The 12,039-nt window shown below is 42.9% G+C and overlaps 1 protein-coding gene across 1 annotated transcript; it reads left to right on the top strand.

Annotated features, from left to right (window-relative positions):
- Nucleotides 1-10,167: 10,167 nt before the first annotated feature.
- LOC119647650 lies at nt 10,168-11,754 on the top strand. Its single transcript, XM_038048711.1, has one exon. The coding sequence runs from the start codon at nt 10,168-10,170 to the stop codon at nt 11,752-11,754; it is 1,587 nt and encodes a 528-aa protein (XP_037904639.1).
- The last annotated feature ends 285 nt before the right edge of the window (nt 11,755-12,039 follow it).

The following is a 12,039-nucleotide window of genomic DNA, read 5'->3' as shown; positions in this document are numbered from 1 at the left end:
TAGTGTAGCATAGGTGATACTTTTTCCTCCAATTCGGCTGTATTTGCCTGCGCCGTTGCATCGCCCAGGAGTTTAACAGCTGCGAAGATTTTGGTAATGCTGATTCCCGATTGGTGCACTGAGGAGAGCCTTCATCAAGTGATGGTTTGAATCGCAGTTTGCTCCTCGATAGGATCGTACGTCCAATACACTGGACGCCCATTTTCTACCAATGAGAACTTGGTCAATTTGGTTGACGATATATGCGTCTGGCAGTTTCCAGGTCTGTTTGCGACGCGTTGGTGCAGGAAGCATATGGAGCTTACGACAAGATTTCAGTAGCTGGCGAAGTCAATTATTGGTTGACCGTTGTTTGTTGTTGACTGTGTCCTCCAGTGGTTCCCCGATGCCATCCTTGGCTTCCGATTTTCGCATTACAATCCTCCAACAGTATTTTGACATCGTTTGTTGGGAGTGAGTCAAACAGTGTCTCCAGGCGTGCATAAAACTCGTATTTCACTGCATCTTCTTTGACTTCAATCTGGACGTGCACGTTGATGAGCCAAAGCTTGAAGGAATGAGCCTCCATATGAACCGCACACAACTTTTCGTTGATAGGCTTGAAGTCGATGACGTCGCTTGAGCTATTTGCTCACCATATACGCAACTCCAAACTCCTTGTGACCCGATGGTTTGCCACTTTTGAAAATTGTGTGCGAATTCCTCCGCAATGCGCTAGTGTAGGACTGACAAAGGTCAGGTCTACAACATAGCCAGGCATTTTTTTCAAAAGGTATTAACATCGTCCTTGTTGCTTAAAACCTGTCCCAACTCCGCAATAGCTACTAATAGAATGCTCGTCTTTGCATTTGGTTCTCCGCCCCCCTTCACCCATCGAGAATTTATCGAAGCTTATCGAGTATCTAGTGTCCGGATAGCTGAGTGGTTAGAGCGCAAGACTGTCGTAGCGGAAGGTCGCGGTTCAAATCTCACTGGTGGCAGTGGAATTTGTATCGTGATTTGACGTCGGATACCAGTCGACTCAGCTGTGAATGAGTACCTGAGTCAAATCAGGGTAATAATCTCGGGCGAGCGCAATGCTGACCACATTGCCTCCTAGTGTACCGTTACGGTCTTGAATGAAGTGCTCTAACACACTTCAAGGCCCTGATCCAACATGGATTGTTGCGCCAACGATTATTATATTATTATTATCGAGTATCTCCGCGAATTCAGCCATTGTCATACTTGGTGGGATGTAGCAACTGTACACACATGTATACACCATTTATTTTCGCCCATTTTTGGTGCCTTGTAAGGCTTGACGTCTATATCATCAACCCACCAGTCGAATCCGCGACCCATACATTACCGTTGAGGCTTTTTTAGAGCTCACTTTCTAATTTCCACCTGGGATTCGTACGTGGTCTGCACAAACAAATCCTGTGTGCCCCTGCAATGATTGAAGTTTATTTGAATTAACTTCATTTTTTCATCGCAGTTGACTCTTTTCTAAATTCCAACCTGTCCATTTGGCTATGTATCTGTCACACTCCTTCCAGTGATAGTTACACCTATTGACATAAAATTTGGTGACAGTACAGTAGCTTGGTCACTTCGACTCTTTTCCTTTTCCTAGTTTTAATCATGTATAATAATTAATCGAGTAATGCCTCCTTCTTCTAAAGATAGCATGTAATTAAAATTTATTCTGTTTATTGTTTTTATTAATAAATAAATTAATTAACAAGCTCAAAAAGGCGTTTGGAATGTTTAGTTACTTTTCCTATTATTTAGATGGAACTTCTAGTGTCTCACCCCGGTGAAAATCTCATGGGAGACCGAGTGCATCACTACCGAATCTAATCTTTGTAGATGTCAGCCTATGGTAGAATCACCGTAATGGTTCACACCACCATAGGCAATATAGTTCATAGCGTTACTCGTTGAAATCTATATTTAAACGAGCTCGACCGATACCACCAAACGGAAACTAGCCCACAACTTACCGAAATACCACAATATTCCAGTCAAAAGAAAAATGAGCCCAACCCCAGAAATGATTGCCGATATCAGAGACCTAACTTTGAAGATCCGTACTCTTCCCAGCCTTTGAGTAAAGGCGACTATCACCTTACCGTCCCTATTAACTCAAAATTATACAATATGTCTCACATCAATAATGTTTGAAATGATAGAACTGCATCGGTAGTCCTCCTCATTCTATGGAAAGGCGCGGTTCAGAAAGACAGGATCAGAAAGACAACGCTCGTTAGTGACGCTGCAGCATTTTTGAAGTGCTTGAGTACATGGGTTTTCAACATCTTCAAAGACCATAAAAAGAGTGCGGGGTGACCAGCATGAGATTCTTCCTGATGACCTAAAGGAAATTGTGGGGTCAATAAGGGACCTTTTATGTAGATCCTCCGCCTAGGATGGAAATGCTGATGCTCGCGATAATGAAGTGCCAAGAAAAGGTTCACCGAAGTTGTAGACGCTTGTGTACCTGCCTGTAGCCATACGTGCGGATTAACGAGGAATTTGCCGCCGCGAGTTTCAAATATTGTGTTGTAAAATTTTGATGCAGGATACAGTAAGAGAGATGGATGCCTTCATCCAGATCGAGCGAGTGGCGCGAGATATATAGTGGCAACCTCAGCACCGAAAACCAACCAGCCAACAACATCAAACCACACTGGTCAAACGGGAATAATAAAGATAGGAGACTACAACTTTGAAGCCGTTGATAATTTCTCATATCTAGGGTCAAAAATCACAACCGATAAGGATAAAGGAACTACAGATGGCAGAACATTGCTATTCTCACCGACACCCAAGCGGCGATCCAGGCACTTAGGTCCAACCAGGTGAACTGTAAACTGGTATGTAATCCCTTGAGAGAATGAATATGCTCAGCTCGTCCAACAAGGTCTGGATACTCTGGGTTCCAAGCCATGCCGGCTTGGAAGGCAATGAGGCAGCGACGGACTAGCCAAAAAGAGAGCAGGCCAGAATCCTTCTGTGGAATCAAAAACGGTTTCGTGGCTATGACATTAAAAAATGAAGAAGAGAGGTTAAGGGAACTATATTGAGCGGGTCTATCAGGAATGGAGCAGTCCAGGGTGCTTATTTTGGGATGAGAACATGCGCACAAAGGATTACTTAAACCTCACCAAAAAGAACCTCCGAATTATAGTGGGAATTCTCACTGATCACTGTCGGCTAAACTATCACCTAGGGAAGCTAGGGGTATCTACGGACACCACCTGTAGGTTTTGTGCGAAGTGTAAATAAAACCTCTATTCACGTCCAGGAACGTCCGGCACTTGTGCAAAGTAGGTCAAGGCATCTGGAAGAACACTTAATACCAGATGCAAAGCTGAAAGATCTGAAAGTGGGGAATATATAATACTAAAGTTCCTGACAGTTATAGGCTTGCTTGAGATACTATGATTAATAGGTACACTATAACCACCAAAAGGAGCACAATAATTCTCTAAGGCCGCGCTGCGACTTTCCCTTAACAGAATAATAATAATAGCTGCTACCTTCCAAATCAACCGCGTTGAAATACTCCTCGAAAACGTAACGAAAAATCAATTCAATTTGAACCGAAAATGAGGCCAATTAACTGATTACATTATTGCCTACTTGGCCTTATAAATGCATCAATTATCTCGATAATTTCTTTGAATGTGGTGTATGCACTTATTGGTGTCCTTTTGTATCCACATTTTTGGACGCAATTTGCTACCATTTATGGAATGAATCAAGTGAATTTATTCACTTCTGAATTAATCACCGAAGAGGTTGGTGCTTGCGTAGGAGGCAGTTCGTTGCTACAAAATATATTATTACAGAATTAGGGTGAATTATTTCTAAATTGACTGTATTTCCTCCTTTTTTTCATTTAAGTAATAACTTGGTTGTAATTTCGCCGGAATAGTAGAACTTTGTGCCGTATAAGATATTGGGGGACACCAAGGGAGAAAATCTGGACCCAGGGTAAAAATGCCGTGGAAAACCTAGGCCCAGCCAGGGTCCTCAGAATGTTTGCTTGCTCTAACTTGAACAAATTTTCGCTCTACCTAAGCTCCGGAATTCTGGGCCTAAGCAAAGTTAGATGCTGGGACCCTGGAGAGTACTTTTCACCTTCTTGCCACCACTAGAAATGTACTTTTGTACTCTGAGGGCCAAGTGCTAACAGACGCGAATCCCATGTCGGTTGATTTTTCATGGCTACCACAAGGGGCGGTTTCTCTTCACCTGGGAGTTGGTTTCTTACAGACCACTAACTGCAAGATTTCCATCCAGGTTAACGAACATCACAATTGCTATGCATCAACGGAGACTTCCGATATAGCAGAGATAGATGTATTTTACGAGCAACTAAACGTAGTTTAGGAGTGGCGTGCTGAAGGTGACATTGTGATCGTGATGGGTGATCTGAATTCCAAGAACACATCTTGCTTGGAGATGTGATGGGGAAAGAATGTCTCAGCGACCATAACGATAATGGTGGGAGAGTTTGTGGATTTCCGGGGTTTCCATCGCCTCGTCATTGGTGGCACATTGTTCGAGCACAGGAGTTGCCGTAAGGTCATTTGGGTTTGAATTGACCGATACCGCGCGGCCAATCAGGTCAACCGATTCGGTTGTTGTCCCCTGAATGTACGTAACAACAGGCGCCTTGACATTGGCTTCGAAAGGGACCACCAACTGATGGTCGCTTATGTTCCCTTGCGTGTTGCGTCTGCCACTTCTCGCAGAGTTGGAAAGTTACAACCCCCAAATTTTATATCGACTGCTTGTATAATCCAGCTTTCGCTCGACCGTGGGGAGCAATTTTGCTTATCGGACGGCAGATACCCTGAATAGCTCGCCTGAGAATATCGATAAGCATTGGGCCGCCATCGAAAATGCTCTTTTCTCATGTGAAAGGTTGAAGACTCTATTGACCACTGCGAGAGACGGCGCGCGGGACACGCTCCATCTCAGATACCGTATCAAATCCCGGAAAGTTGAACGCGATGTGCCTCGCGGCGAAAGAGCTTGCATATGGTCGCAAATCTTTAAATAGTCTTGTGAAGGACGTTAACGATCGACTCTCATCCACAATGATGAACTACTGAAGAAGTGGAAAGAATACTTCATCAGGGCCCTTAAGCATATTGCATCCGGTGAAATTCCTCCTTCTTTGGATGAAGAAGCTTGTTACCCACTACATGCAAATACGGACTGTTCCTCCAACTACAAGAGAAACTATTTCGATCATCAATGCACTATATTGAAGTGAACGCGCTGGGCTTCACGGTTTCCTTGTTGCACCTGCAGTTTCTGAAGATTTGGTTCTTCCACTCGCACGAAAATGCTAGGAATCGAAAACATTTCCTTGAGAGTACATGACGGGGATGATCGCTAAGATTCCAAAGCAGATTACGCGTTTTGAATATGACAATTATACGATGCGTATTTGTGTCGCAAAGATAATATCCAAAACCCGCAATGAATCAACGACCACCACCTCGAAAATTTGATCGAACCATTTTGGAACAACACGCGGAATCTACGCCTTTGCTCCACCTGCGTTTCATTGATATGGAGAAAGTTTTCAACAGCGTGAATAAGGAGGAGGAGGCGCATTCCCGCATTATTACCAGAACGAGATGTAATGACACAAAATGTCAAATGCTGCATTGACATAAAATTTCCCTGGAATTTGAGGTCAAAACGGAGTCTGCTAGGGATCCATCATCTCAACGATATTACTTCTCGTCTGCTCTCTCATTGTCCAAATTACATTCAGGAATTGCATGAATTTTCACTTTCCGATGCCGGGAAAGCAAGATATCGCGGAAAATCGACGGTCAGACGGCGCAAACAAAATCAAAGAATATTGAAAATGTCCACGACCCCCGGGTCGCAACAATTGGCACAAATGCTAAATCGTCGAAATACTGTGCCCGAAACCTCGTTCGTAGGAGAACGCGCCCCACATACACAAAATGCGAGAATTTTAATTTTCCGATGCCGGCAACGCAGGATATCGCGGAAAATCGATGGTCAACTTCCACTCCAGGATCGTAAAAATTCGCCGAAATAATAAATCGTCGGATTATTGTAGGCGATTCCCCGTTTGAACCGAGAGGCGGCCCACATTCACAAAATCCAAGAATTTTTACTGTACGATACCGCAAACGCAAGATATCGCGGAAAATACACGGCTGGGAGGCCTGGCCGAAATCGAAGAAAATTGAAAATTTCCACGACCCCCGGGTCGTAAAAATTGGCAAAAATGCAAAATCGTCGGATTATTATGGGCGATACTTCGTTCGAACCGGGAGGCGGCCCACATTCACAAAATGCAAGAATTTTTGCTCCATGATGCGGCAAACGCAAGATATCGCGGAAAATCTACGGCTGGGAGGGCTGGCCGAAATCGAAAAAAATTGAAAATTTCCACGACCCCTGGGTCGTAAAACTTGACAAAAATGCAAAAACGTCGGATTATTGTGGGCGAACCTTGTTCGAACCAGGAAGCGGCCCACATTGACAAGATGCAATTATTTTCACTTTCCGATGCCGGGAACGCGAGATATGGGGAAAATCAACGGCCAGAGAGCGCCGACAAAATCGAAGAAAATTGAAGATTTTCACGACCCCGGGTCGTAAAAATTCGCAAAAATATTACTAAATCGTGGGAATACTGTGGGCGACACCTCGTTCGATCCGGGGCCCGACCCACATTGGGGAACTGCAAGAATTTTGAGGTTCCGACGCCGGAAACACGAGATATCGCGGCGCGACAAAAATCGATGAAAATTGAATATTTTCACGACCCCGGGTCGTAAAAATTGGCAAAAATGCAAAATCGTCGGAATACCGTTCGCGCCATCTCTACAGTGCTCTAGTAGATAGTTATAGAAGAGATTCTAGACATTGGTAAGATTATGGCTGCTATGCTATTGTTGCCAGCGAGATTTCCTTTCATTTCGAGGGTATGAGTATCATTGAAGGAGTGTATGGCTATCATTGAAGGTGTGCCTGTTGACCGCAAGATACCAAGATGGAAACTGAACATAGAGCTGACGGGGCTCTGCAGTCCTACCAGGTAGATACCTGTCAAGTCTAGATCTCCAGATTAAAGAAATTGTAGCGCGCAGTACTGTCAGACCAGGTGTGTCCGGGTGTTGGACAGCGAAGCTCTTCGGCAATAGTAACATCCTAAGCGATGTACCCGGAGGATTCTAGGCATTCCCTATGGAATACACCACACGAAAGCCGATCTTCACAAGAAACTTTGCTGTAGTCCTTCCAACCAAGGCAGAGTGGAAGGCTGGCGACGTGTTGGGTGGCTATGATACAGAATTCTTCACCGATGTATGAAGGATAGTCTGTAGAGCACGGCAAGAGTTTTCTTGGATACACACAGTATATCCGAGTCGAGCGGTCTCCCAAGATTTGACAGTGAATTCCAAGTGGAAGTATTGGTAATACAGGAAGCCTGCCAATGGCTAGAGTGTGGCGCGGCGGCTTCTTTGGTGACTACTGCGGTGTCATTCTCTTCTGCCTCTAACGTGTAAATAGTCGTTTGCTCTTACTGATTCATTAAAAATTAATAAATTCAAATTATTTCATCTATCGAATCGATTGTAAAAAACCTGGTCTATTTTCCGGCGTACCTAAAAATTGTGGTTTGCAAAGAAATGGACTATTTTAGTTAAATTGGATCACGTCGGGGTCACCAATTTAACGAAAATAGTCCATTTCTTTGCAAACCACAATAAATTGGTGACCCCGTAACAAAAAGTTTGAGTAACGGATCTAAAAATTAAAAAAATCCATTGCCGAGAATTCGATGTTGTTTGACTGTTTTGTAACTCCTAGTTGGATCATGTTGACATTCTTTGGATTGATCCAGGAAGAGAAATTCACATTAGTTCCTATGCAAGAATTTGTCCATGAAGGAAAACAAAATTCTCATATCCCATTACTTGTGTAACTGAGAGCAATTCGTTTGCAGCGACTGAGGCCGCTCAACAAGTGGCGAATGCGAAAATTGAAAGTGTTGGCTATTCACACTGTCAGAAGACTCCGCCACCGTTGTTGCAATTCTGACTCGCAGCAGCGAACCCATCATTTGCAACGTATCCAGAACCACTCGGAGAGCCGACGCATCAGAAGTTCAATGAGCGCGACCACCTTTCAACGTTGGCAGCAGCAACCTAGAAAACGAACGATTATTTGGCAACCGCGGTCTTAAACTCAAATAAGGCCACAATTGACTTCATCTCAACAGCCACCGCTATCAGGCAGAAGCCGAAGACACCGCAGCAGTCACCAAAGAAGCAGCCGCAGCCACCAGAGACGCCACCCGGTGTTGCAACGATTTGGTGGTCCGCCTCGGTCGTTGCGAGGAAATCCTCCAGATGTCCGGGATCACAGCGGGCGCGACCAAGTTTAATCACGCCATTGTAGGCCTGGATGAGGAGACCATCCTCCTGGTGGCAGACATTGTCAAAACGCCTCCTACAATGTACTTAAAACGGAGCTAATTAAGCCCCTGTCGGTAAGTGAGTCAGCTATGCTGGCTTACTTGTTGGCAGGTTTGATGTTGGGCGATCGAACTCCCAGCCAATTGCTTCGCGAAATGAGGCAATTGGATGGGAGCAAGATCGATGACGAATTGACGAGGTCGCTTTGGCTTCGATGACTTCCCGACAGCGCCCAGGCGGCCCTCGCGTGCGGTTGTTGTTGCAGGTTTGGTGACTGAGTCAACAAGCTCTCCTTGGACACGTCCAGTGGGGATGGCGTAGCGTTTAATGGGGCTGTAACTGCAGTTGGCAATGACGTGAGAGGGATGGCCGTCTCCAACATCGACGCCGCCGCCGCCATCACCATCAACCGCAGCCACCAGAGACGCCGCCGCGCCACATCAGCGTGATTTGAATCCCAAGTGTAACACAGCCAATTTGGGAGATCATCCTCGAGGCTGACGGGACAGTAGAGAAACGTGATGAACAGCCTGGTCGCCGCGCCCAACGTCACCCTCGTCTGAGTTCCCGGTCATAGGGAGAATGACCCGGTTGAAGGTCTGACTAACCGAGGCTCTTTTCTTGGTAATCCTCAGTGAGAAAAGTCTGTGCCCAAGGGTGGTATCTACTTGCATTACTTAGCCGCTGCGTGTGAAGAAATCTCCCTTCCTTTGCGATTGCCCATCTCCTAATCGGAGCGGCGATTGATACCTACCTACCCCCGAATATTTTATGGTAATCAACCTTTTCAAATCGGTTACAATTCACCTGATTATCGTTACTACATTCATAATACCACGCTTTCGTCTTGTCACCTTGCTACTTTGACGATTAGCATGATAAATCATTTTAATACAGTTTTTATCGATTTCACTTTTTTGATAATTGAATTATGAAAGTAATTTGCTTCGCGAACAATTTGGAGAAAAAACCGTTTATATCGTGAATGTGTAATAATCAGGAAGGGATAGAAATTTTTTTTTTGCTCGTCACCATATATAAACCTAACTTTCGGAAAATGAATTAATCACAATTGCAGAAGGAATTAGGAAATTAGAGATCATTATCTGCCAGATATTTAGCCGCTTCCTAGCCCATTATTTGAAGGAAATATATTCTATCCTTGGTTTGCTTGGCTTGACAGTGAACTCTGAAGGCTCATAAGAGTACAAGGAACACCATTGACAACTGGATTAGATAAGGATTTATCTCATTATTTCTCTTGGAGGAATAGTCAAATCGGGAGTAGATATTTACTGGATAGTAAGCGCATTAGATCGTGAGATAAAAAATTAGATACTGTTCATCATCATCTATCAGTTTTTGCCTCATATTGATGGAGCCATAGACTAGATTTTCGAGGGTGTTCTGGTATAAAATTAAACCTCCCTGGAAGAAGATGACTGTGGGGAAGTAATCCTAATCCAAGACAAGCTAGATTCGATTAAAAGTGGCTGGTGTTAAAATGAAGATTTTTTTTGTTTCCACGTATCTTATTTCAGTATCTTTTAACTATTTCGTGTATTCCGATAATCTCCTGAATTTTATTATAAGTGCAGAACTCAGGAACACATTCAACTCCATAGTTCTTGTCTCCTCCCATAGTTCTCCACTGTTTGATGAATTAATTACAAAATTACAAACGGATGAGATGATGCCCATCATTCATTATTCTGATTTATGGAACACGCCGATCAATTACAACATATACGAGCCCTCGGAAGTTGTACTTTCGAATTTCGGGAGTCAGTTGGTAGTGATTGCAGTTCTCGACGAGGAAACAACCAGAAATACCATCTTAAGGAACACCCTCAGGCTGGTTGAACGAAATCCAAATATAAACGTAATTCTAATTTCGAGGTTGAAAAATCCACGAAGGTCAATGATCGCTCGGGGACTCTTCTGGAGATGCTTTCAATTTGGATTATTAAACGTTTTTCTGTTGGCAACACATAGTCCTAAGGAAGCTTTTACATTTGACCCATTTAATGGATTTCGGTTAATCAAAATTAGGAATATTAACAATTTTTCCAGACGTAAAATAATTAATTTAAATAAGTATAAGTTTAAGATTTTCAAGTTTGGTTTGCCACCTAAAGTTATCCTACCCCAGGAGGGCGAAGATGATCTCGATTTGAAAGGGCTCGTAGGCAACATAGTCAAAAGCTATATCGAGAAGAGGAACGCTAGTGTACAGTATGTGAAAATGGAAGCAGATTCTGTATCGCCATACGTGGACTTATTACAATTCTCAGTAAATAAACTTATTGACTTTGCACTACACCCAGTCCCAATCGGACACTTTCTTTGGGGACAGCTTTCATATCCAATTACTATGGAAGAAAACTGTGTCATAGTTCCTGTGCCCAAAATCATCCCCAGCCATCAAAATTTGCTATTGCCTTTCCAAAGGGACGTTTGGTTAGCAGTTATTTGTGGTATATTTTATTTGACAATTATTATTTACATTGTGAACTCTTTAGTAATTGGGAAAAAGGATATCTGGGATGCGTTTGTTGCTGTTTTCTCTCTGATAATTAGCATACCTGCAATGGGGCAGATGAGCAGAATTAAGGTTCAGAAAATTGTTTTCTATTTACCTCTTTTTCTCTTTGGCTTCATTCTTTCCAATTTGTATCTTTCATTCTTGACCACATTCCTAACTAGTCCAGCATATGAACGTGAAATTAACACTCTCGAGGATATTTACGATGCTGGATTGAAAATAGTGGCTGAGACGGTCGAAAAAATCGAATTGGACCGTCATACTAACTATGCTGAGTATTTTCCCTTATTGAAACCGATACATTACTCAGAATGCAAGCGCATCAAAGATATCCTGGACAATTCGAACGCTTTGCTACTTGGTTCTGACTCTTGGGATTTTCTCGACGAAACCCAGCGATATAGAAATTATGTTCGATTTAGGAAATCTAAAATTTGCATATATCCTTTTGCTATGGCTATACTCTTTCATTTTGATTCTCCCATCGTTGAAGATTTCAACGAACACACTTTATTAATACATCAATCAGGACTTTTTGCATATTGGAAAAGGCACGCATTTTTTGAAGCGATATGGGCCGGATACGTAAACACGACAAGAAATCCAGTCCGTGAAGGACCAGTTCAATTAAGCTTAGAACATATGAGACTTGCCTTCTTAACTTTAATTTTTGGGTTGATTACGTCTAAATTAGCTTTTTTTGTGGAATATATTTCACGTAGGAAGTTTTTGTAAAGTACTAGTTTCATAGTGTATAGTAAAACATCCCCAGGTGATGTTCACCTGGTTTAAATACCGTTTCAATTTTGAAAAGTTTCTAGTGTTTGAAATTTGTAACTGGCTCTCATATATCATAAGATTTTCCAGGAATCCTCAGTTTTTTAAAAGCTTTCAAAAGTAAATTGGTGGAAAAATCAGTTCTGAATATTTTTAAGGAGATTCAACATTTGGCACGATTGTAAAACTCCATTGTATGTTAATAAAAATGCGATAAAATTTTAATATTATATGGACTCCTCT

This window comes from Hermetia illucens, chromosome 2 (assembly GCF_905115235.1).
Source record: "Hermetia illucens chromosome 2, iHerIll2.2.curated.20191125, whole genome shotgun sequence".
NCBI classification, from domain to species: Eukaryota; Metazoa; Arthropoda; class Insecta; order Diptera; family Stratiomyidae; genus Hermetia; species Hermetia illucens.
This window is presented reverse-complemented; position numbering and strand designations above follow the sequence as displayed.